At 36.9% G+C, this 27,836-nt stretch overlaps 1 protein-coding gene across 2 annotated transcripts in view; it reads right to left on the bottom strand.

The window, feature by feature from the left end:
- Window positions 1-27,836, bottom strand: part of SLC24A3 (solute carrier family 24 member 3) — a 182,507-nt gene that overhangs the window by 123,956 nt on the left and 30,715 nt on the right. For both annotated transcript variants that reach the window (XM_039325992.1, XM_039325993.1), the window contains exon 2: window positions 22,452-22,589. In XM_039325992.1, the coding sequence (XP_039181926.1) occupies window positions 22,452-22,589 (138 nt within the window). The remainder of the gene's footprint in view (window positions 1-22,451; window positions 22,590-27,836) is intronic.

Here is a 27,836-nt window from a genome sequence, read left to right on the forward strand (position 1 = left end):
AAAGTTGACTTTCTCTGTTATGGCTCCTGTCTCTGGAACAGCCTCCCTCCCAGAGAGTCCTATTGCCCCTGTTGTGACCTTGTTTAAATGGATCTTTAAACCCTGGCTCTTCTCCCAGGCTTTGAGCTAGGTTGAGTGGCAGGTCCTTTGTGGGAATTTTGCATGTTAAAAGAGGTGTTTGTTTTGCTGATTTCAGATATTGACGATTTTTTTCTTTGTTGTGTGTCATCTTATCTGTTTTCAATATGATATTCTGCCCATCAAAAATTGGGCAAGCTTACAAATTTAATAAATGATAATCAAATAAACATACAAAGATGGAAAATTTTAAAATAAACAAATTGAAATCACACAACAGAAACTAAAATAAGAAATCCCATATCATTATTATTCCACCTTTTACATATATTTACATATATTTATAAGGTTAAAGAGGTAAAAAAAAATACACATTTATTTCCATCCAAAATGACAATATATGTCAGGAATTAGTCATTTTATTCTTGTTTCCACTCCAGCTATTTTTTTATTCAGGATTGTTCAGAAAACTTTGCAGCTCTATTAATTTTTTAGCCATTGCTATTTCCCACATTTTAAATTATCATTGATCCAAATAAAATCTTTAGTTTTCTATTTTTCTGATAGAGTGAATTTGGAACTTTAGAATAGAAAGTGAATTAATTTCTAGTCTAATGTTTTGGGGAAAATGCCCAATAAAGCTACAAAACTATTAATTATTTAAAAATGTTGTGTAATTTTTCCATTTCCTCACATTCAGACAAAAGGAATTAAAAATAGTAATATGTACCAATCTGACTACAAACCTTCTAACAATATTAAAAAAAACATTGCAGTTTTGAGGAGAGGTATCATCTAGGAATTATTATATGGTCAGTTGCTGATCATCTGCTTTAAAAGGAATGCTATATTTTAAAAAGATCCAAATAAACGCTTAGAGAAAGCATGCTGAGATTCAGAACATACACACCGCAAGGCCATTGTAGCACATCCCTTCATTTCTCTTCCTGACACACATTAGGAATTTCAGTAGTTTTTAATAAATATATTTTCTGAGTCTCAAAAAAAGTCAGCTAATGCTCCCACTGTCATGACAGCAAATCCTCAGCCTTTCACTTCGCCGTCTTGTCTGTCAGCTGATTCTTCTTTAAGTAACTCAATGAGTATTCTTTTACTTCATTCTTTTTAGCAAACTTATTACATTGTGGCATTAATTCACTTGGACTAGAATCAATCAATAGCAGAAATGTGTTCTTTGAGATCTCAGCCTTATGTCTTTGTTTTCAATTTCACTTGCTATTTTCTGAGAAGGAAATTTTACAACTGGATGAGGAAATTCATCTAATACCATCTGAATGTTTAATTTGGCACAAATTTGACAGGACTACTAGAGGCATGTAAACCCACAATACCATCCCCTGTGAAACCTCCACTGGCAATTTAGGTCGGGAAATGGATCCCATAGACCCCCTTTTCATAGTAGAAATGGATTCTATTATGCCATAGAGTAATCTGACAAATGCCTTTGTCTAAAATCTGAAAATAGAAATGAAACCACTGTATTTACAATGCCTTTAGAAAACGGAACTTTAAACAGCCAAAAACAGGTTTCTTCATCCCTGTAGTCCAGAGGTATTTGACTATAATTTCCATCATCCCTTCCGCCATGTGGTTTCTACTAGCCTTCTTTGAAGCCTACTTTATTTCTCTAGGCCTCTTCTTCACTCCCTTTCTTCCCAGGATCATCTTCCACACATCCTGTCCTAACTCGGGACAAGGGCACTCAGTCAAATGTAGGTTTACAGAGATTTAAGCAAAACATGAAAAAGAGGCTGTAAGTCAGTCATAAATATTCAGGAAGGGAAACATAGAGATAGTCAGAAACTAAATATCCCATAACAACAAGGAAAAGAAAGAACTAAGTAATTAAGATAATATCTAATGGAATGTGTTCAGTGACCTCTCTCTTAAATGAAGAACGTAAGGGTGGAGGTGAGGTTTACTGTGTGTAGTATGCCTTGCCAAAATGAAAGAAGGAATTTGCTACTATTGGTCTATGACTTTGAAATGTCCCCTCCCTGATGGAACCTGTCTTCTTTCAACAAATCTTGCATTTGTTTTATGTCCCTCTATTAGAAAAGGTCTTATATGATGAGAGCAAGGTTGCAATTCACTACCCATGCAGGGAACCAAATGAATAAAGAAGCCTAGACCTGTTCTGTGTTTGGTATTTTTTGACCAATGGGACTTTTCATGAAGTCTCTTCTTAACCAATGTACTAGGGGGAGGTGAAATTTGAAGAAATTACTATGGTGAAAATGTAGGAATTCCACTCCATTACATACATTGCCCGCATGATTTAACCCAAATTACAACTGTCTGGTGAAAACACTTCATATATCGCATATCTCCTACACAAGTCTGTGGTACAATGGATGTTTATAAAAAGACTGAAAATAGTTATATGTAAGAGTACGCTTCTCCCCATTTTGTTATATGGAAATGAGAAATGGTTATACTGAAATAATCATAAAAGTAAGTTGAATGGGTTACTCAAGAAGCCTGCATGGTAAAATAACAGATAAACGCAAGAATGAATTGGTACTGAGTGAATTAGAGCGTGATAGTGATTTCCAGTGTTTTAAAATGATGGAATAAATTCAGGTATTCATAATGATACAGTGGAAATTATAACCTCATGACATGTGTAAATCCCTTGTTTAGTAATTTCTATTTTACTGCTTTATACTTTTCCTAGTTTTGTTTGTTTGTTCTTCAAAATGTCTAGTATTAGGTAGCTAGACAGACAGTTATATCTAGTTTAATCATTCCAAAAGATATAGCTGGATGAAGCTGATGAGATCTCGTGTGAATGATCTTCCTAACATTCCTAAGTTATAGACTTCAGGAGTAAAATTTATGTCACATTTTTGACCTACATTTACAAAAGCCATAGATGTATTTCTGATATAATTTTCTTATATCCATTTGAGATTGGCCAACATAGGTGGATAATGCTCCTTTCTTGATAATGAAAGAAACTGAATAAATTAGGGCAATGATACATCTCTGTTTCATATGTTTCTGTGGAAAGGACAAGGTGCTCTGAAGAGTCACACTGAACTTGATGTGCTCTAGTAATTAGTGTTCGGCTTTGTGGCTTGTCTAAGCTTGCAATTTTAATTCTATTTACTTATTTTATTTATAAAATTTATAGGCCATCCACCTTACCTCAAGGTAACTTGGTACAAGGTAATTTGATTTTTTTTAAGGTTTCCATGGGCACAGAAGACTGTCCCAGTGGCACAGTAACAATATGTTGCCAAGGAATTTTTATTTATTGGATGGATGAAAACTAGTTCATTATCCCATTTTTCTAACAGTATATTTTCTGACTTGCAGGTTCTATCCTTATTTAGGTTGCTCTTGTTGGAAATGATGGCTTTCCTTAGCTTGATTTAACATATATCTTACCAAGTGATTACGGCATTACGTTTTTGTGTTTTTTTTAGCACTGGTTGGAATTAATAACAGCCCTGGAGCTTTGAAGTGGAAAGTGAAGATAAGTTTTAAAAATTTGACATTCTCATATTTATGTTAGTATCTTGATCCAAAATTCTTTGTAACCAGCATTCTGAAGTTAGATATAAATCTCAATTATAATAAACAAAAATAGTTGCTGATATGATAATGATGAAATTTCTGGCCAAGGATGTAAAATCATTTAATTTCAGATAAGTTCACAGGATCTTTCCTTTGCTTAAAAAATGGAACTTGGAAAATTTCCAGCTATGTGCTGCATAGAAGTTTAGATGTGCAGAAACATAGAGTTTCAAACACAGGTGAAATAACCCTGTGAAACAAATCCTAAAGTATCTACATATATTTATCACTTTATATACTACTTAAGAAAAACAGATTTCTTGAAGCAAATTCACAAGTGTTTAAAAGTATAGCTTGATATTTCTAACATTTAAAATAAACATGCAGACATTATTTAAGGGGGAAAAAGAGAAGAGAAAAGATTATCACAATTTTTAACACTGATAAATTCCCAACAAATACACCACAGGGAAGGCATAAAGGCGGATTTTGGAAACATTTAGCATAATTGGAAACAGTTACTATAAGCTATCACTTTCCAGAATTATGTTCTACAATTCAGGCAGTGTGCCTTTCAGCTATCAGTTGCCTGTTAAAAGGAATTTGGACTAGCAGCTGCAAATGGATCTCATGCTGTTTTAGGGGAGAAATTACAAGTTGAAGCAGTCATTCTCTGAGCAAAAATGTTGTATCTTGTTGCACAGCAGTTTTCTGACAGAGACTGACAAGCTGGCATCAAAATATATTCAACACATTTAAGATTATTCAGCCCACATTTTCCCGTTTTTCTCTCGGATCTCAAACCATTGTTTTTTCTTAACAAAGCTTATCGATTTACCATTCTCGGACACTCAGGGCTGACCATACGCTCTCTCTGGGCTTCTCAGGTTCAACTTCACTCAGACTAACAAAGCCACAATAGAAGAAATATTTACCACTAGCCCTCAGCTGAAATAATTCCTAGACTGCACAGCATTATACCAAAGCCAATACTACATATTTCACTATAAGAGAAATACTTTCTGTGGCACGTGCTTTAACAGTAGATGTTAGTATACAAATAAGCACCAAGCTGAATTAGGTACCCAGAAACCAATTTTGCAGAACAATATAAAAAGCCCAACTTTCAACATATACAAGTAAGAGACGTGCCATTAGGGCACTGTTTCTTAATCTCGGAACCTTTCAGATGTGCAGACATTAACTCCCAGAATTCTCCAGCCAGCAGGTTGAGAAACAGACTGCATTTAGAGCAATAGTAAAACGTTTGTTCATTCAATATCAACAGCAGAAACTGTCTAAAATACAGTATTTTCATAACCAAAGCACTCCATTGCCCAGTGAAGCTGGGCGCTGCTGATGCCTGACACAGTTCTTAGGACAGGGAGTTCCCAGGTGACCCAGCAGAGAAGATCCTCACGTGGCTGACTGCTCCCTGGGAATTATGACTAGACACACCACAATGAGGCCACCCAAGATATCTGAGGCCAGGCTAGTACATGCTAGTTGAGGTGCTCCAGCAAGTACTTCAAGGGTAGCCAGTCTTTTTCTACAATCCCCAAGAAGTCTCTTCTGTAATCCCTAAAAAGTATTCAAGCCACTGAAAAACAACTACAGGTAATCTTCTGAGCACAAAACTTCTGTTGCTAAGTGAGACAGTTGCTCAGTGAATTTTGCCCCATTTTACAACCTTTGTGGCCACAAATTGTTATGTGAATCACTGCGGTTGTTAAGTTAGTAACCTGGTTTTTAAGGGAATCTGACTTCCTCAGTGACTTTGCTTGTCAGAAGGTTGCAAAAGGTGATCACGTGACCCAAGGACACTGTGACCGTCATAAATATGAGTCAATTGCCAAGCGTCTAAATTTTGATCATGTGACCACAGGGATGTTGCAATGGCCGTACATGTGAAAAACGGTCATAAGTCACTTTTTTCAGTGTCATTGTAACTTCAAATGGTCACTAAAGGAACTGCTGTAAATCAAAGACTACCAGTATACGTTTCAGCAGGCAAAAAAAGAAAGAAAATTGGTGCAGTAAACCAACAAAACCTTAATGCCTTAATGTACTAACAGGTAATACTTGAATTACAACCATTAGTTTAGCAACCGTTCAAAGTTACAGTGGCATTGAAAAAAGTGACTTATGACCATTTTTCACACTTACAATGGTCGTAACATCCTCATGGTCCTATGATCAAAATTTGGATGCTTGGCAACTGGCATATATTTACAAAGGTTGCAGTGTCCCAGCATCATGGGATTGTCACTTGTGACCTTTCCAGCTCGCTTCCGACAAGCAAAGTCAAAGAGAAAAGCCTGATTTGCTTAAGGGCCGTATGATTGACTTTTGCAATTGCAGTGATTCACTTGAACAATTGTGGCAAAAAAGATCATAAAATCAGGTGTGACTCACTTAACAACTGTGTTGCTTAGCAATGGAAATTCTGGTCCCTGTTGTGATCATAAGTCATGGACTACCTGAACAGTGTAATAATTCTCTACCCACATTAAACTTATCAGAAGTAAAAAAAAAAACAACAAACTATGAGCAGAAAGTCTTAGCAACTTTCTCCTTTGGATGCCTTTAGATTACCACTTTGTACCAATGAATATTTTAGAAAAAAAAACAAAAACTGGAGACTTTGGTCACAAAAAAATGGTTGCCCTTGTCCACAAAGAACATGGACCTGAAGTTGTTTAGGAATTTATAAGTCAACATAAGTCAACTCAACCTGTGTTCTATAGCCAATACAGGCTGCTGAAAAATGGACAAGGCCCTCCCATATACAACTCATTACAGTAATCTAGACATAACATTATCACAGAATTATAAGAGTTGAAAGGAATCTTTCAGGCCAAGTTCAAACACTAGGAAAGATTTTTTTGTCCGAATTAAAGTTTGCCTAAACTTGGTCAGGTATATGAAAATAAACATTTTTAGTCTCTGCTGCAACCAGGGTACACTAGTAAGAATTCATCTAGAACTACTACCTAAATTAAATACCTGTTCCTACAAACACACGCAACTCCTTTCTGAAAAGCCCATATTATGACCTCATGGACTTGGAATCTACTGCTAGCTGTAACCTTTCCAACATCTTAACCAAAAAAGGAGATATTATTATTTCAAAAACTGCAGGGCCCAAGGAACAGTTTCTTAATAATAGCTTTCAAGGCACTGGTACATACAGATCCATATTTTAAAAAGACATTCATATGCTTCACAAGCATATTGGTTGGGGAATTCTGGGAGCTGATGTCCACACATTTTAAAGTTGGTGAGGTTGAAGAAACACTCTTCTAAGGCAATCTGGATGTGCTGAATCTCAGTTTTGATTTAAATGTGTCCAGCTCTTTGCCTGTGTTTGCCAACAGAATACTTTGCCAAGTCACTTAAAAAAAAATAAGCACAGTTATACATTCATGCATGAAGAAGCACAGAAATTTAAACTTAAGCCATCAGCTTCAGTTCCTACACTCTACAGCCTTACTTTTTTATGAATTTGCTTACATACATCCATTTTCCCTTTGATTTTTTTCCCCTGCAAATAGGGAGAACTCTAAAGTTTCTTCCCGCTATCTTCATACACTATTAAAGCCAGAAAATTGTTTGTGTTAATAATGGAAGAAAATAAATTGAGAGGTTGGGGATGAGGAAGAGATTATAGCTCCTGTATGTGAAAAAATACAAATCATCAAAAGAAAGGAGGACATGACTTCTGCTATAATTGGTAATTTTCAAGCGGGCAGCACAGCTAATCCATATAATAACACTTACAATATTTGTTTGACAGATGAGGCAGAAGACTGTGTTCTGCTGTTTTAAGATAAGAAGTTGACTGTTAGTATTAAGAATTTAAAAGTTTGTAGCTTACTAAATCTGAATCATCATATTTAGCATTATCCTTAACCTGCAGAGAAAGAAGTCTGGAACTGTAACATCAGAGGAACTGCCTCCAACAAATATAAAAACAGAATCTGTTCCTGTTTCCATGATGTAAAATTCAAGACCAGTGGCATTCCCATACTTGCAATTGCTTTAATTCTTTCGTTAGATTGAAATGTGTTTTCTTTAATTTTAAATCTTTCTGCCTTTGTTTATCATAATCCTTCCATATACTCTACAAAGTAGCTGGAATTGTAAAAGGAAAAACAGATGAAATCACTCTCACCAAGTCCTTTTGCAGTAATTAAAGTAATCAGAGCCTGCCCCTTCTGCAACAAATGGGGAAGCAATCACTGCACATTACGTTTAGAAACTAAAGCTTTACCAAGGGCGCCTGTATTAGGATGTGAAGCATCAAAAAATGCACAAAATTAAGATACTCTCCAGATGAATTGCAGCCCTGTGAATGAAATCCAATCAAAGATGTACAGAGATCACCAGATAGGAAGATGCTTCATAAAATAGTCAGAAGTTCCTCACACTTTTATATGTCAAATCAAAAATGGGTGTGGGGTTCTAATTCTTTCAGTTTCTTTTTAAAAGCAGGCCATCTCTTCATTTGGCTTAGCATATTCTGATTTTTAGGGTAATAAGTTGATAGAAGACATGACTTAACAAGGTAATGATTTTAAATACAGCACAGGCTAACTGAGTCCTGGAGACTATACTGTATGGACAGGTAATTGCAAAACCTTGAATGTCAAATTGTAGATTATCATGCTTACTTGAACATGGAATTCTAGTGAAATGAGGGGTTATAGGACAAATCTATTAAGTTTGGGGATTCCTTATTACCTCTGGGATTAGCAGAAATTACGGACAATAACGAGCAGAAGGATTCTCTTATAAGCTTTCTTGCAATAATGACAAAATAATTGAAGATTGATAAATAAATTTTTAAATTTATTACTAATTTAGGGAAAAAGTACCTAGCTGTTGTGGAATGATAGAGGTTTTCATTATGAAAACCTACACTTCAAAAGTTTTCATTACATTGCTATATGGATGTAGCTCACTGTGTTCTATAATTTTTTGCCTCTATAATAATTTTTTTCTTATGAGTGCAATGCCATAGAGCTTTACTCGGGAAAAAACACAAGAAAATTGAAATCACTTCACTCATTCACAATCTCTTCCACATATAAATACTTCATTCATATATACACAGCTCTCCCTTGGGATGTGGATAGATAAAAGTCAACTGATTTGGTAAATTACTGTGTCTTACTGTATGGATGAACATCTTGCTTTTGTTTTGATCTAAAAAAAACCAACCTTATTTTGGGAAATCTGAAACTTCACCTGTCTCTCCATCTATTTTAAGAAGAAAATAAACTAATAGCTATAATTGCTTTGGCAGCTTTTCAAAGAAACTGATTAAGTTTTCGGGCATACCTGCAGCTGCTGAGTTGAAGCCTGTTAAATTTCAGACTCATCTATGCAGTGAGTGTTTTCCAAAGAATTTTTAACATTTACATTTTTAAAAAAAACAAGACACTGTCTTTTTGGTAATTTGATTGTCAACATTTATGAATTACAGCACACAATACAGAGTAAGTGTCAGTACCTAGCCAATCTTGGCAGATTTTTAAAAAGCTAAGCAGGTTTTTGTTTATAAAATCTAGGAAAATACTAAACAATAGGCTAGACTAAGACATTTTGGATAAACCATGAAAACAACAAAATACAATTCAGAATAAGGTGGTGATACCTTCATTATCAGTTCAAAGAACCTCATCTGGACATGTGCATGAAGCCAACCAGAGACAAGCTCAACTTGAAGGAGACCTACGGCACAAGTAGTCCTTGATTTATGACCACAATTGAGCCCAACATTTCTATTGCTAAGCGAGACAGTAGTTAAGTGAATTTTGCCCCATTTTACAACCTTTCTTGTCATAGTTGTTAAGTGAATCATTGCAGTTAAGTTAGTAATGTGGTTGTTAAATGAACTTGGCTTCCCCATTGTTCGGATTTCTCTCTGGATGCGAGTTTGGAGGAGAAGGATGAGCCAGGTCCTGGCATTGCGGGGAAGAGAGCACAGAGGTGCAGAGAGGTGTGAGTCAGGGAGGCGAGGGCCCCCGCCCAAGGGAGCAGCCTCAGCCGGGATGATGGGACAAGTGGCAGGCTGAGCAGCTGCTGGCAGTCATCTCCTCCAGATCCAAGGACGTGCAGGGCGGAGAAGACACAGGCACAATGTGGGTTGGCCAGATTACTCATAAGGAAGCCGTCTCACCTATTGTAAGGGGCTGTACCAGCATTGTCTATTTAATCCCACTCAAAGTAATGGGCGTTGCTGGAACAATGTGTCCAGTTTCTAGCCTTGTGTTCCTGTTTCTTGCATCTTGACCTGTGATCCCATGTTTGGACTTTGGACTGACCTTTGGACTACATTCAGTGATGGATTCACCCTGTTTGCACCATTTGGCAGAACCGGTAGCTAATTTTTTGTTGCCCAGGCCCAGAATGGACTTCTGGAAGCGGCATCCACACAGAGAACCGGTGGTTCACATATTTGAATCCCACCACTGACTATGTTTGTGTTTCTTTGACTCTTGTCAAGAGTTCTTCTTGCGCCAAGATTGGGAACTGGACCTACTCATCGTTTGGTTAATCATTGACACTGTTGGTGATTTCGAATAAAAACCTTTGAACTCCCCATTGTGAGCATGTGTGCGTGAGTGGGGCAGCACACCCACTGACTTTGCTTGTCAGAAGATTGCAAAAGGTGATCACATGGCCCTGTGACACTGCAACTGTCCTAAATATGAGTCAGTTGCCAAGCATCTGAATTTTGATCACATAATCACAGGTGTTGCAACAGTCGTAAATTTGAAAAATGGTCATGTCACTTTTGTAACTTTGAACCTAAATGAAGTTGTTGTAAGTCATTAAATGAACTGTTGTAAGTCAAGGATTACCTATATTAGGAGGCATAAGAACGGCAGTACCAATTCTATCACTGCCATTTTGCATTACGTTGAAAAACATTATAGTTTTGTCCACACTATAGGTTAAGCCATAAGAGTCAATTAAGAAATGTACACTGCCTGGCACCTAACATGCTGCATTTTAAACATCCTGACTCTCGCTGTATTACCCAAACTTGGTAATACGGTATACCTTGGTATATCTTGGTATAAAGGTGGCACACCCAATACCCAGCAATCAACTATTGCAGCTTACAACAAAACATTATTATCTTCTCTGGATGTGACCATCTATTTACAGTTTCATCTGATGTTAACATTATTCTGCTTTATGGCACCAGATAAATGTTCTTTCTTTCTAAGGCCCCTGGAGATGTGCAACAGAAATTAGGTACCACAAGAAAGATCAAAGCATTTTTCTTTTCCTATGAAGAGCAGCAAGAGGCAAAACATTAGATGGTTCCAAGCTATCTAAACCAGAGGCCTCCAATATTTTGGGCACCAGGGACCGGTTCCGTGGAGGGAGGTTTTTCTGCAGACCAGAGGGTGTATGGTTTTGTGTGCTGCCTGCATTCTGCAGATGGGCTTTGCTTATTTGTGCGGACCAGTTGCTGGAATGCCGTGGCCTGGTACTGGTCCATGGACCGGAGGTTGGGGACCCCTGGTTTAGATGCAGAAGCTAAAAATTAGGAAAAGAAAGAAGGGATGGAAGTACTACCCTCTCTCATTTGAGTAGGACAGGTGGTGGAAGGTGTCATCCAGTAGTATCAGTAAACCTTCGGTACTGCAGACCCAAGGATAGCATGATATGGGAATCCTTCAGTCTTGGATTTGAAAACCCATACTGTGATGTCTGCAAAGATTGCAAGACTTGGACCAGCAGGGAGAGATACTCAGGGACAATCGTACAACAAGTTGCAGGATCAAAGGAATCAAATGTGGCATGTACTCAGAAAGGGTGGAGAATGTTAGAGTTTGGTGTTTCCTCCATCTGGTTGTTCCTGACTTCTACTTTCAATAGTCAGGTGATGCCTGGCTTGACAAAGGAAGAAAGCATTAGGACTATTGCAATTTGCAGGCCCCAATACTTCAGAGATTTGATCCAATCAAGGCAGAATCCATGATTCTTGTCTCTCCCTCACTCTGCACTGGTGAAGATAGGATGAGAATGACAAGTATGGGTCTATAGGTCTTAGCACTACCTATAATGTAGGGTGTAGACTCAGGTCAGTGCTGCTTTATGCTTCCTGGTAGACAAGCCCGCACATGAGGGCAAGGTGAGCATGGCAATGAAGTATATGTCTGAGGGCTGTCTGTCACAAAATTAAAGAGCATGCACTGAGTTCATATCCACACCTAACTTCAACAACCCATCATCAACTTAATTAGCTTTTTTGCTGATGGCTTGTTTTGGTATGACTGGCTCTTTTGGAAGTTTTGACTCTGGTGTGATTCATTCATTCTTGATCTCTATTTCCCGGGGGGGGGGGGGAACCTGTAAGACTTTCACAGAATTATCCTAACAATTACTTTCCAATTCTACTATGAACAACTGCAGATATTTTGCTCCAGAAATGTAGCATGCCAAGTGTATAGAACCAATCCTATCGCACAGTATCATTCTAGATGTCCCATGATGTGCAAGTCATATTCCAACATACCTTAATTTATAACTTGCGGGCAAGAGATGCATCAAATTACCTAAAGTTTTTCAACAACGGTTTTCGGTCCAATTCAGTTCACACATAATCTTGAGTATTAGTGACATAGTCTACTAAAGATGATTTCAACTGTTACATGTATGAAAATCTGTATCTGTTAACCCTCCCAGATAAGCCAGTCAGGAAATAGGACTAGATGAACTAATTTCTACTTTATTGTAAGGCTACATTTAACAGAATCTTGCAAGTCAGGAGGCACAAACTGCCACCCACTGCCATTTTTAACTGCTTGATCAATTAGGGCACGTCTTCCTAATGTCCATCTCTGACCATTAAACCATTGGGGCTCCTGCCTTTCTTGTCTGACCATTTCCTAGGCAGCCTCTCTTCCCTTCTTTCTTCACATTCCACTATAACATCCTGTCTTTATATATTGCCAGGCTTAATAGGAGGAACCATTTGTTGTACCTTCCAAAGAACAGTCACCATTCTATGTTCAGTTTAAAGAGAAAGGTTGTAATAATGGAAAGCAGCAGAAGCTGAGGAGTTGCCTATCAGTAGGATGTAGACAGCAAACCTACGAAGCACATAGTTCTTGGGCAAAGCCTTCCTAAGTGCACTTAAATGTACTATATTCTTATTGAAATGATACTAATTAATTCAAATTCACACCTACACACATGTAAAGTTTATGTAAATAATATGTAATATTCTTTGGTGATGCATAAAAGTGACATCTCTAATCCTCTTTGTTTCCCATTATTGTTTAAATCTTTCAATAAGTTTAATCAGAATTATATATATTATTATAATAATAAATCATTCCTTTGAATATTATTTGTTAGGGCTATGTGAAAATCCATATCTGAAGGGCTAAGTGCAGTTCAGAGTGTGCACAGGTATGCATATAACATCTGTTCAGGAACACTTTAAAGCAACTGCATCTTTTGTTAAACATCAGCTGCTAAGGGTAGTCATGCAAATCCAAGAGAAGATGCAGCAAGTTTAAGGGGTTCCTGAAAAGTGTGATATGTATGGCCACACACATAGCAAGTCGTTGTTTTGATCTTTGAATCTACCAATTTATTTTTGAGACTGCTACTTTACAAAAAATGATAATGATTGCTTTACAGCTTTACCTTGCTAATATTATAAAATAGTAAAAATGTTGATGCAGATCGATGATGCAATCTGGTGTCGCATGTTAGTAATTATTCATATTTTCCCCATTTTTGACATACTAAACCAAATCTTTGTTTTTCAGTTTTTAAATAGTACATCTATTTTTCATTCATAATACTCATTATTTCAGGAGAACAGGTAAGATAAATTGCTCAATAAGTAAGCCTTTTATTACACAGCCAGAGCTCCGCAAACAAAAGAATTCTCAAGAATGCAGCTTGAAAATATTTAATCATATTAGTACTTTATCTTTTAATTGTTTTATGGTATCTGATCCACCAATCTCCCTTTTTTCCTTCAATTTTCTGTTTGAAAAGCAGTCTTTTTTTTGCAGGTTTTTAAAATTCCTAATAAAAGTTAAAATAGGTGCAACACCTCCATCTATTTTTACTCAAAATTAGCTCAGTTACTATATGACTGACCAAAATATTAGCACATTAAAGCTTGTGGGTTCACTCAAGATTCCTGCTTTCTGAGCTAGGATACCTACCTATCTTGTTAAAAAGAAACACCGAAAAGAAAAAGGGAGTGGAGTGGAATATCCTATCTTTAACCCTGTGAAGCATAACAGCATGCAGTTGTGCATGTTAGAATGACAGAGATGCTCTTATGTCACCTGGTGCAGGGATATCACCTTTAGGTATTACATCACTGATGGAATTCCATTTTTTCTTGCTTATTTTACAATCCAACAAATTACCTTGTGACTTTTATACGTATTATTATATCTCAAAGCCCATGGCAGAATTAATTTTGAATTAGACCTCATTTTATTTCTTAGATTTGTTGAGGGCATCTCATTCTAGAAAGACCCTGGGTAGCTTACAATATGTGCAATACATAGGTTTAAAAGACAACCTAGAAACCACAACGGTTGCTGGAATTGGGTATGTCTAATTTAATGAAGAGAAGGACGAGGGGGGACATGATAGCAGTGTTCCAATATCTCAGGTGCTGTCACAAAGAAGAGGGAGTCAAGCTATTTTCCAAAGAGCCTGAAGAAAGGAAAAGGAGCAATGAGTGGAAACTAACCAAAGAGAGAAGCAACCTAGAACTAAGGAGAAACTTCCTGACAGTTAGAACAATTAACCAGTGGAACAACCTGCCTCCAGAAGTGCTGAATGTGCCAACACTGGAAGTTTTAAAGAAGAAACTGGACAGCCATTTGTCTGAAATGGTGTAGGGTTCCTTCCTGAGCAGGGGGTGGACTCGATGATCTCCAAGGTCCCTTCCAACTTTATTATTATTATTATTATTATTATTATTATTATTATTATTATTATTATTATTATTATTATTATTATTATGTATCATCGCACAGTCAGCCAGATGTTCAGACTGGATTTGGCATTTTGTCTACCTATCGAGTCCTTACCCAGGACCTGGGATAGGCAGATGTGGATGTTTGATGGTATTACAGGTATCGTCGCAGGATGGAAGCAGTTCCTAGTAAGGCCGCCTTTTGCAATTGACTAATAGCGAATTTGTCAATGCCAATGGTGTTCAAGTGGTGCTCCAGTTGTTTTGGGATTGCACCCAAGGAGCCTATCACTATTGGTACTACCCTTGCTTGCTTTTGCCACAGTCTTTCTATTTCTATTTGTAGGTCTTTGTATTTGTTATCTTCTCCAGTTCTTTCTCTGTCTATTCTGCTGTCTCCAGGCACTGCCACGTCCACTATCCAGACTTTTTTGTCTTTCTTATCGACAATTGTTAAGTCTGGGGTGTTATGTTGCAGGTGCTTGTCTGTTTGAATTCTGAAGTCCAGAGCAGTTTAATTTTATCATTTGCTAATTATATTATTATTATCGATCATCGCACAGTCAGCCAGATGTTCAGACTGGATTTGCATTTTGTCTACCTATCGAGTCCTTACCCAGGACCTGGGATAGGCAGATGTGGATGTTTGATGGTATTACAGATATCGTCGCAGGATGGAAGCAGTTCCTAATAAGGCTGCCTTTTGCAATTGACTAATAGCGAATTTGTCAATGCCAATTGTGTTCAAGTGGTGCTCCAGTTGTTTTGGGATTGCACCCAAGGAGCCTATGACTATTGGTACTACCCTTGCTTGCTTTTGCCACAGTCTTTCTATTTCTATTTGTAGGTCTTTGTATTTTGTTATCTTCTCCAGTTCTTTCTCTTCTATTCTGCTATCTCCAGGCACTGCCACGTCCACTATCCACTTCCATCCACTTTTTTGTCTTTTTTATCGACAATTGTTAAGTCTGGGGTGTTATGTTGCAGGTGCTTGTCTGTTTGAATTCTGAAGTCCCAGAGCAGTTTAATTTTATCATTTTCTATGACTTTCTCTATTTTATGATCCCACCACTTTTTGCTTACAGGCAAATGATATTTTTTGCAGATCTTCCAATGCACCATTGTTGCTACTTTGTCATGCCGCTGCTTGTAATCAGTCTGTGCAATCTTCTTGCAACAGCTTACCAAGTGGTCCACTGTTTCTTCAGCTTCTTTGCATAGGCGGCACTTACTGTCTGTTGCTGTCTTCTCAATTTTGACTTTGTATGCATTTGTCCTTAAGGCTTGGTCTTGTGCAGCCAGAATTAGTCCCTCGGTCTCTTTCTTCAATTTTCCTGCTCTTAGCCATTGCCAGGTTTTATTATTATCTGCTTTCCCAGCTATTTTTTTCATGTATTGGCCATGTAGTGCTTTGTCTTCCCATGCCTCTATTCTGTTCTTCATTTGGTCTTTCTGTAGGCCAGTTTGGTCTCTCCAGTAGTTAGTAAGCCTTCCTGATATACTAATTTCAGTGCATCTTCATCATTGTTCTATTATTATTATTATTATTATTATTATTATTATTACTACTACTACTACTACTACTACTACTACTACTACTACTACTACTACTGCACTGCATAGCTGTCAGATGTGAACAGCCAGGTCCACACGTGAAGAATTCAATTAGCTGATTTTATTGCTCGTGGCTATACACAAGAATCTTCTCAGACTGACGTTTTGCACCTGGGTGATACTAGATAAAGCTCAACATGTTCAAAATGGGTCAGACTTCACCCTCTTGGGATTCTAGACTAATTCCCATTTGCCTCTTTTCCCTGGCTCTGCCAGTCTCTCTCTCCAACAACAGCTTACTATTTCTGCAATATACAAAGTGAATCTGCGACAGAGGAGAAACCATGTAATAACAATAGCAATATCATTCCTTTCTGGCCATGGCTTCATTTATTACAAAAGAATACAAAGAATTATTCATACTTTGTCTCACCATTCTCCTGCCTGCCCAAGATAATCTTAGGGACATTACAGTACAGTAAACAAGCATAATCTCCTTGTCCAAAGCTGACTCAGAGAGAAATGCCACTGTGCAGGAAGGCTGTGCACTCTAAACATTTGACATTTTCACATCATGTATCAAGTCTTCTTAAAGCTGATAATCACCTTTATACAAGCTGAATTTCCTCATTTAATTTCAGGTGGGCTTCATGAGCCAGAGATGACTTAGAAGAAACTATGCAGCAACATTTGCCAAAATATGGTTTAAGTCTGGGAAATGAAGAAAGTATTTAAAAAAAAACTCAAACTCACTCTGCATAACTCCCTTGGGAATAAGGTAGAGAGAGGGGGGATGGAGTCAGGCTTTCAAAATTTCATTACTATGGTCTCAATTACCTTGCCAAGGTAAAAGCTTTTCTATGCCCGGGGTAAACCAATTTTCTGAGGTATGAGGTGGGTTTTAGAAAGTACCTTAGGCACTTTTCCACAGGCAGTTTATCTGCTTATATTAGTGTGATGCACTACATCAATAATACACTGTTTAATGAGCAATGTCTATGGAGATTTTCAATCATCCAGGTCATTGATTGTCCCAAATATGTTTTTCAAAAGACAACTGGAATTTGTTTTTTCATTGAAAATGTTTTGCTTCTCATCCAAGAAGTTTCCAGAACTTCCAGAACTGAAGACACGTGTTGGACAAGAAGTGAAACATTCAGTCCAGTTGCCTTTTGAAAAGCTTCTTTGGGACTTTATAATGTCTCCTCTTGAGACATTGCCAGCTAAGATTGCAAAAGGCTGACACACTTTTTTGACATGGGAAGTCCCTTCCAAATCCAGCACTGAAGACAATTATTTGTATGTTCTTATGTAAATTGCAAAACATCACTCTCGCAACAAATGAAGAGACCATCCAAGTGTTCCTAGGACGCAACATCTGTCTATGTATTCGGAACTAAGGAAATTCTCTACCAAGTATTTGTAAGGAATCAAACTGGTCTTATGAGATCACCACTCACATAGTCATACTATGGTTTATTCCCCACTGTGTTTCGGAATGGTATGCTAAGCAAAATCTTTTGGCATTTATGCTTTAGTGCAATGTGTGGCCCAGAAGGACGTTCGCTTCATGTGTACCTTAAGCTCTCAAAACTGTCTAAAGTGTTGCTGGATGCTTGTAAACATTCATGGTTAACTGCAGTGCATTATATTCATGTTGTAACTATCCCAATTTCAGTTGAACTTGCCTCTAAATATATGTTAAAGGAACTAAGATTTAAATTAAACATAATTACAGGTGAACAGACTGGTTGTACTTGCTATTTCCAAATAAACAAAGTAACTCCTGTTAAGCCAGACAGTATCTAAACAACTCATGGTAGAAATAGAAAAAAGGAAGCAAAATCACTTCCAGAAATCTGCAACAAATTAGGGGAAAAAATCTCAAAGAAAGCTCCCTTAATCAAGACTTTACCATTTATAACTCAAAGAGTGTCAACATCCAGTGTTTTAAATAAGACTGGAGGGCAGATGTGGTGTATGTCCAACTATTTTAGCCTGAGCTGAAATGACACACTTTTTTCCCTATTCTTTTCACCAAACCTGTACCTCACTCCTTATTTATTGTATCTTTTTGCCCATATTTCCTTGAGAGAAGTGCATCCAAGTCAAGGATGAGATGCCATGTTACCAGATTGCAACAAGACACCCATGTGTTCCCCAATTCACTATATTTGAACAAATATGTTCAATGTCTTTGTCCATGAATATGTTATTTTTTAATGTGCCATTCTTATTTCCCATTTTAGCACATTGTGTTACTACTTTATTATGAATCTTTAAGGCCTATATAATGCCAAATAATATTATTTATGGAAATCGATGGCAACCATACACATTGCAGAAGAGCAACTAACTGCCACAGCTTCAAGACAATGAACTACAGCTCCTGTGGAGAGATTTTTTTACAGAGATGGAAATCAAAGGCATATGATAACTCAGCACTGTGAGGCTAGGAATTTGATTGAAGTAGACCATTCAGAAGTGTTAACACCCTATAATGAAATATAAACATGGCAAAAATTCAGCACAGTCCTAGTTGTATGTTGTTTAAAATGTGTTTCTACAATGTCTAGCTTTTCTTCTGTGATGATAAAAACAGCAAACAGAAATACATATGAAATTGTAATTAATTCATAAAAACAGTACACATGAAACACTGGGCCAGAGAAATAATGGTGTGATTGTAAAATATATTAAAGGCATGAGGGAAGCCTGAAGCCTGTTCTGCCTCTGACTTCTGGCCTTTTTTTCATTCATTATAATCTCATATTCAAGTTCCAAATCTAGACTTATTAAAAGGTGAATGGGGAAGAACAGGGCAGACAGAGAAAAATGTTAAGCTACCTCTACTGGAGCATTTGAATATTTAGTTTGTTCTCCATGTTATATATAGTTGCAAGCCTGGTGTAAAAATCCCAGAAGGCAGGTAGGAAATACTATCTCCATATTGCAGGCTGAGATTGAAGCGGAAAACCTCACAGAAAAGGCACAGTTAATCTGTTTCTTAAACATATCTACATAACATACATATTGCTATAGTGAGGAGGTATAAATAAGGTATACTTTATCAAATTTCCAGAAAGAATATTCTTCCAAGAATTGCAAGCCAAGTATTGAACAAATCTGAGAAGAGGCGCCCAGAGTCACCTTGTAGGGAAGACAGAGGGCATAAAAATTTAATCAATCAATCAATCAATCAATCAAATAAATAAATACAAAAATAAATAAATGGAAGAAAGAAAGGAAAGTCTATTTCCAATTTTCTATTGCTTCCTATTACTTTTCTGTGAAAATAACATTTTCACAAATGAGTGTTGGGTATTTTTGTCCGGGTGACAGCAGAACCCAAATGTTCATATCAAGCAGGATCCAGTCCTTCCCCTAAACCTCAAAAACAGCAGAGGGTCAAGTAATCTCACCAACAAGAATAGCAGAACAGGACTGTTACTTTCCTGAACTTCCTGATGTAAAGCGTGATCAGTCAGTCACAGCCTGAGTTTCAAGCAATTTTATTCTTTTTTTTTCATTTATTTTTAGGATGTATCCTGCCTTTCCACTAAGTTAACAAGAAACAGAAAGCATAATCATGGAAAATCTCATAGGAACACTTGAACACACATTAAACTATTGAAGCTGAAAAGACCTGTTGTCCTAGGAAGAATGCTTGGCCTTTTTAAAAAAAAAAAAAAGGCAGAAAGACTGAGGACTGAATATATGCTCTGAGGTAAGGAAGCACATTTCACCATTCCAGAGCAGCAAAAGAAGCTCTCCACCCCTTTGTTCCCAAAAATGGGAGCAGCTTTTAGAGCAGTATTTCTCAATCTTGTTAACTTTAAGATGTGTACTGGTTGGGGAATTCTGGGAGTTGAAGTCCACGCCTTTTAAAGATGCCAAGGTCGAGAAACATTGTTCTAGAGGATTTTGTGCTCAGGCACGTTCATATTGAGGCAAACAGCTCCTCAGATAGTCCCTCTACATTTTAGACCTTAAAACTCAAAGTAACACATTATGCTTTTATCCATGGAAAATCACTGGTAAATAAAGTCATGTGGGCCTTTCAGCAAAAGCTCAGTAAAGTGGATTCTTGCTTTAATCCTCTAGCTAATAGCTTTATCACAACATTTTGCATATAGAAAATGACTTTCTAACTCCAGAGCTGCATTTAATTCAGTACTGCCAGTGACACCTGCTACCCAAGATATTGGTGACCAAACCCAGAACCTTTCAAATATAAACGTTATTTCAAACACAGTTGAGATATGGACTCTTGCCACTTCAAGGTCCCTTCCTGCTTTTTAGTAACAAATGTATTTTTTGACTGGCCATGAAGAACTCATACACTCTCTCTCTCTCTCTCTCTCTCTCTCTCTCTCTCTCTCTCTCTCTCACACACACACACACACACACACACACACACACACACACACAGTTTAAAGGGCAAGCAGTGGGGGAAGAGCACTTTAAGTGTTTCTGGTTTTGAGCCAATTTGCCATCGCATTTGGGATAAGTCATAATTTGCTGCAGCCAGATCCTTGTATTTATGTTTCTGCATATTTGGAGACAAGCAGTGGCAATAACAAATAAAAGACTAAAATAACCCCTTTTGTTTGAGAGAGGTTGTCTTTATTCTTCCTGAGGGAAAGTTATTCAATCTTACCTATTCATATACCCAAAATATGTTAGCACAAAACAACAACAACCACAGGATTTTTATCTCTTCCTTAAAATGAAATATTAATGTTACTTTTGTCAAAGAAAATACAGGCATTCATCAGAAAATCTACTTCTTTAAAAAAATGATATTGATTTTTAAAAGATAACAGCTAAGGAATTAATCTAACTGTTAATTATACTTTATGTGAGTATTTACAAACAAACCTTCCAGGGTTTTATAATAAATTTGTTGGCAAAATTATGTGGTCAGCTAAATAATTCTACAAATATTTAATCATCTTTAGTACGGTCAAATCTTTCAGTTCATTAATCATTCGCTTTTCTGATTTTTGTAGTGACATTAGCTAAAAATACAGAAATGCAGCTGTTTTTGTTGAGTGTTTGCGAACACATATGCGTTTAATAATTACAACTCAGGTATTTCAGTTTTTCCTCATCTGTACTATAACCTTCCTTGCTGAGAAATGCCTTTCCCATAATTAACTGAAAATAGAATTAAAATAAGAGGTCTTATACATTACTTAAATGAACTGCATAGTTTCAAGCAAGGCGTTCTCCTCTGAAAGAGCCTTCAGTAATGTTTATTTGGAAGTTAGTGCATTCAGTAAGGGTCCCTCCCAACATTAATTAAAAAAAACTTATGGCATACAAGTTTAGCCAGTTTATTGTGCCCTACCGAGTATGATCAGGGATAATTGACAAGTAGCCTATTAACTACTCCTTGAATAAGTTCTCTTGATTGCCCTTAATCTCACTTCCTATTAAGAAGGTTTTTAATCACAGATCAACCTTTTCTTTTGCATTTTCATTTCCTTTTCATTTTGCACAGCAAATATAACACAATGTCATTATAGAAATTATAAAATAAGGGAACAAAAGCACAGTAAAGGGAACAACACACTTTGAGAAAATGGAAAAGAACACACAGCAACCAAATAATCCACCAACAACATAATTTGATTCTCCATAAAGGTAAGGGAACAAAGGATAAGAATTTGTACAAAAAGAAGTTCTCAGGAAAGCGGTTGTGGACTGTTCTCCAAAGCAAAGAAACAACTGAGAATGTGACAAATCAGAAAGAAAAGCTAAAAGAAGCAACCAGCGTTGGAGGGACCTCTGTGGCTTTTTTCAAATATCATGTATTTTTCTGGGAACTAGTACTAAAAGTGAGCATAGTTTTATTGAAGAAAGGTAGGCTATAAAGTAGGCTAAATATTAGTATGTCAAAGCGTACAAACAGACCTTTTATTCACTATTAAAAATATTTTACAAATTACAATAAGAATGTATCTCAAGGGTTGCTGAAAGTCAAGTGGCAAATAAATTTAATAAATTAATTAGGATTCAACTTTCTTTCAAAATCCATGTTCAGGCCACTGCTTGCAATGACAATAAAAACAAAGAACAACTAAAAAGCTGGTAAAAGTTTTTCTGCATGTAAACTCCACAGAAATTCTATAAGGCTCTTACTCTGGAGTATGAACTGGAAGGGACTTGCCCACCGTTCATCTTACAAAACATACAAAATCTGCATGATTGGAAATATGAAAAAGGTGATATTTCTGTAGCTACCGAACCTCACAGACTACCAAATCAAGGTAGAAAACTTCCATCCTACCTGGTTCAGTGCAATTTTTTCGATAGAGATGTTTTACTTCTTCTGGTTTATCAGTGACATTATCCTCAGTTTCTTGTAGTAGTCTTCTTCCCAGCCATTTGTCACTAGTCTCCAAATCAAAGTTCAGAGATTCGTAAACTACCAAGAAAGAAAGAACTAAGTCAGTATACTTGGATAAGCATTATATTTGAACCTTCATGGTTCTAGGTGTCACAATGAGGTCCAGCAAGGAAAAGGTCATGAAGAGAAAGGAATTAGATTTCCCAGTTGTATTCCTACAGTAATCTTACATTTCCTTGTCCTTAATCTCTGGGTCCTATCATTGCAAAGCAAAGTCCCCATTCCATGCATATTCATTAAGAGTTACATTGTGTCAGAAGTAAGTCTTCATCCTGGTTCATCCAAGCTGGGAATAAATAAGCAACATGGCGACTGCTTTGGGAAGAAGGTTACAGTTTATTGAAGAAGCAGAAAGATGGTCCTTGCAAGAAAAAACAGAGGAGAGGAAAGAGGAGTTGAGCACATGGGCAGTAGGTTTTTATACCCTCTCTAGCCTTGTTTGGAATAGTTTCCTGTTCCTGTGGCATGAACCTTGAGGCTATTTCTGAGTGTTTTTCTAGGCCTTAATATCTGTGGTTTAATCCTATTATCATATCCTGCTTCCCAGGTGATGGGGCTAATGACTCCTAAAGTTTGGGTGGGGCATGCAGATCTTCTCTTTGTCTTCTTGATTGCTCTGGCTTCAATTCTCTGATAGTTTTACATCTGCATTTGTATGGGGCTAGCTCTTGCTTGGGGCAGAGAGATAGATTTGGGACCAGGTTTGGTTTTAAAAAGTCCTTTTGAGGAAAAATATATTTTTCTGCCCTTTTAATATTTCCTTCTCTGGGCTAACTTCCCTCAATTGAAAATATAAACTGAAAGGAAAGAGCTGGGAGCTCTCAGGATATTATTTAGCACAATTACTAGCAACATTTATCCAATTTTGCAATGTTCTTAGTCATTGCATCAAACCAATCAACCACTGTTTCAGCTCAGGCAATGTCTCAAACCATGCTCCCATCTCAGGTGATTCGAGATTTGACCAGATTTGACTCCCTAGGCAGTGCTGCTGAGTATGATGGCAAAGGAACTCAACACATCTAAAGGCAACAAATAGGGGATGTTAGCAACCTGAGCTTAATTAGAGGAAGTATTCCACCTCCCAGATAAGGTAGCTACTGGTACTTGTAACACTGCCTACTTTACAAGGTTGGGGAGGAAAGGAAATTGAGAACACTTATGTCAATGAAACCAGAAAGTGTTTTGTGTTGCAGGAAACACACACACACACACACACACACACACACACGTGTGTGGCCAAGAAAAACAAGACAAGTAATTAAACAAGTTGCCAGAATTAAAATGAGTAAGAAATGTGGAGAAAGCAACCCTCTTTTGAAATTAACCAGACCAGCCTAACACTGTTTCTTCTAACTCTCAATATCTTGCCAGGCTTCAATTTTAGTTCTACCACCAGGAAACACCAAAGCTGGAACTTTAAGCCTTCTGTATACAAAGCAGGTGCTTTGTTATTCCAGCAGCATGGTTCTTTCTCATAAAAAGCACATGGGGATCACTTTGCTGTTACTATTAAGTGAGCTTGGAAACGCAAGTATTTAAACAAAATAGCCAGAAAAACAGATAAAAGCCAAGGGCATTAGAAGGCTTCCAGAGGCAAGAGATTTTTTTGGAAGCACAAATGTTGGATAAACTAGCCAAAACATTTTTATGCTCTTTTCACAAATGTTTGTGAAATAAAAGTAGTTTTTTATGTACATGAGAGGTAACTAACTAGATATGTATTATTATTGATATATTGTCCTCCTTTCCTATTTTACGGGAGACAATAGTGAGCAAAACTCTGATTTTTCCATTTCAATTCAAACACGTGGCACCTGTCCAAGATATATTATTATTACATTTTTGGCAAATGCTACTTAATCCTGGAAACTTGCATGCTGCTCTGATTAAGCATGGAGTACATGTTCATGTGCCAGTAACATTTGGCAGGCTACAGCAGCGTGGTGCTCATTATATGCTCTGCAGTCTCAGTCTGAACCCCTTTCAAGAGTTAGCAGAGCTTTTATGCCAGGTTTCCATTACAAGTTTCACTCTTTCTTGCCTCGAGTTAAATGTATTATAGTTCTTTCTTTCCCATATATCTTTTTTTTTAATTCAGTTTTCCCATACAGACACCAGGGAAAAAGCAGAATTAGTGCCAAAATTGTTGGATAGGTGTAGCAAGACATGTTCTGCTGCCTTATACAAATAAAAAGTTAAAATTAATTCATGTTGAACCCCAGGTTACTTCATATATAAATCCTTGGAAAAAAGAAAAAAGAGACAAAAAACAAAGTGTTTTAAAGCAAAGCATATGGAATAATTTTAATCAATCTTCTCAACAGCCAGTTAATAATAATCTTTAATCACATTCTGATCTTTAAACCATACAATCCTTCCCAAAAGGATGTCAACAAAATTATTGATATTAAACTAAAATGAAACAATAGTGTAACAAGACTATACTGTATTATACAATAAGTTTCTCATTACACTTTTTATACTTTCTGTGTGGTATCCAATAAGCATGAAAAAAATGTTAAATTACTCTCATTTATTAAATATTGACTATTATTTAAACCTCAAAGTATTGATTTCTTACTATGCAATGCCATGGTAATGCAAGTCTTTATTTCAAAATTCAAAATAACTGAAAATCATCCTTAACAATAAAAAAATGTTCTTGATTTGCAATCTTCCAAAACATGCTTCAATGTATATAAATTAAGGTTTAGATGTATTTCTCTTAGTACATTGTCTGATTCTTTTTTATGTGTTAGATAGCTGTTAAGAATTTAGGAATGGAGTACACATACACACATACCTTAGTCTTATTCAGTTTTTTATTGTTAATTAATTCTGCATTTAAAAGACATTAGTTACATCAATTTCAATTCAATTTATGTGATCAAAGACCAGCACAGATAATCAACAAATAAAATTTAAAACACAATTAAAATACATTTGTAAAATAACCTAACTAATGTCTATAAAATCCAAGATGTAGCCTATATTAAATTATAATTAAAGATTAAAATTATATAGTGTGGTATCTAAAATTACAGCAAAGTAAAGGTAATATCTGAGAAATGTTAATATCTAAAAGTTAGATGAATTATAGTTGCAAGAAATTCATTGCAGGACATTGGCACATCAGAATTTGACGGATTTTCTCTGCTGCTGTGCAAAACCTAGCCACATGTGCTGTGCTTTGGGGTACTTGTGAACAAGGGATACTTTGTCTATAAGCAACATTTAGGCATAAGTCAGAATATCTACTGTTCAGAGGAAGTATGAACCTGTCTCCGTACAGGAGCAACAAAGAAGAACGTGTTCTGAAGTTTTCACCTCTCTGGAATCACAGGCAAAGACTTTCAAATATTCAATGGAACTTTTTTTGTTTTTTAAAAAAAAGGTATTTATCATCCAATACAGCAGAAGGGAGATCATGTCATTGGGCTCCTTTCCAGAGAGGTAAACCCAAAGCTGGGGGCCCAACCGAAGTCCCCTAAAGGAGCTGGGCTAGAGGCTCAGCCTTAAAGAGTTTAAGTGCAGCTGAAGCGGAAAAAATTAAGGATGGCATTGGCAGATATTTGTTCAGTAGCAGCAGCATATTCACAGTGGACTTCCCTCCAGCTAATGGCATGTATGACTACTCCTAAATGCAGGTAGTCCTTGACTTACAACCATTCATTTAGGGACTGAAGTTACAACGGCACTGAAAAAAGTGACTTATGACCATTTTTCATACTTACAACCATTCCAGCATCCCCATGGTCTCATGATCAAAATTCAGATGCTGGGCAACCCTAACTCTAATCCTAACCCTTTTTAAAGATTGGGATTATAATTGCCAGGCCCCCGTCTTTGAGGCTGTATCTTATGGTGTCAATATAGGTGGAAAGTGATTCCAAGATTGGAGCCCGCTATTCTGTCATTCTTCAGTAGTGCTGGGAGAATAGGGTGAGGGCCAGAGGCCTTCCCCTTTTGAGTTGGCTGATTAGGGACTTAATTTCAGATACAGATATTGGGAGCCACTCAGGTAAATCAAAGCGCAAAACTACTGTAAATGGCAATGACCTAATTATAGTGTTTGCTTACTTTCAACCTCTGAACATTTTAGATACCTTTATGTCTCAACAGAGTTGCTATTTTCCCTAATAAAGATTGTCCTTAGGTTACAACTCTTTGTTCTGGACAGTTCAAAATTACAATGGTATTGAATGAATGGCACTGATAACTGGTTCTCAGAGTTCCTGCCATCACAGCAAGCTGTAGTCATGTGATTGTGATTTCCACGTTTCCTGTCATTTCCCCACAAGCAAAGTGAATGGGAAATCAGAAGCTGCAATCATGTCAGTCCCTTGCTTTATGACCTGTACAGACATTGCTTTATGATACCAACTAAGACTACTGGAATTGCCACTGTTAAGCAATGCAGTCACATGACATCAAACTTTACAATGCTGGCAATTCCAGTCATGGTAACCCAAGGACTGCCTGTAGCAAATTCACATGGCTGGCAGACAATCTGGAAATGAGCAGAACCACCTCAAACACTTCCATGTATTCCAGAGACTATAAGATATTTAAAGGAATGTAAATTATCAAAAATGAATGAAATCATTTTATACACCTTCCAAACAGCTTCTAAGAATAGATAGAGTAATATATGTGTTAATTGGGAAAGGAAGGGAGCTGGATAGTGGTGAGAAGAGAGATAAGATTAATTTGAGTGTTAAATTGATTATATTTGCTGAGTAATGGTATTTAATAGCTACCAATTAGTATTTGGCAACTCATAATCTATGAGATGTTAACAGTACAAAGCAAGATTCCCTGAAGTATCAAAACTGTACAACTCAAGCCAGCTTCCCCCCCCACACACACACACACACTTCTGCCACCCCACACTCCCTATTTCTCTGCTCTGCTGAGAAGGGAAAAGGGCAAGATGCAAGAGAAAGAAGAAAGGGGTGGGATGGGTTTGGGCATATTTTGTGTGGAACATGGAGAACAGCATGTAGGAAGGAGAAGGAAGTAATTAAAAATAAAAGCAAGTATTGTATGTGGAAAGTAAAAGTGAGGAATATTTGCAGTGATGAGTCAAGGATTTCTTCCTCACTTCTGACCGTCTGACATTGAATATCAGATAATCTAGCAGTAAACTTGATGATCAGTTGAGCAACCTTCATGAGACAGAAAGAAAAAAGCAGCTGCTATACAGATGAAGGAGATCTTATTTTGTTCCTTAATTTTTTTTAAAAAAAAGCTGTTTCATAT

Source organism: Crotalus tigris, unplaced genomic scaffold (genome assembly GCF_016545835.1).
Source record: "Crotalus tigris isolate CLP2741 ecotype Arizona unplaced genomic scaffold, ASM1654583v1 scf7180000024339.11422700, whole genome shotgun sequence".
Classification (NCBI taxonomy): domain Eukaryota; kingdom Metazoa; phylum Chordata; class Lepidosauria; order Squamata; family Viperidae; genus Crotalus; species Crotalus tigris.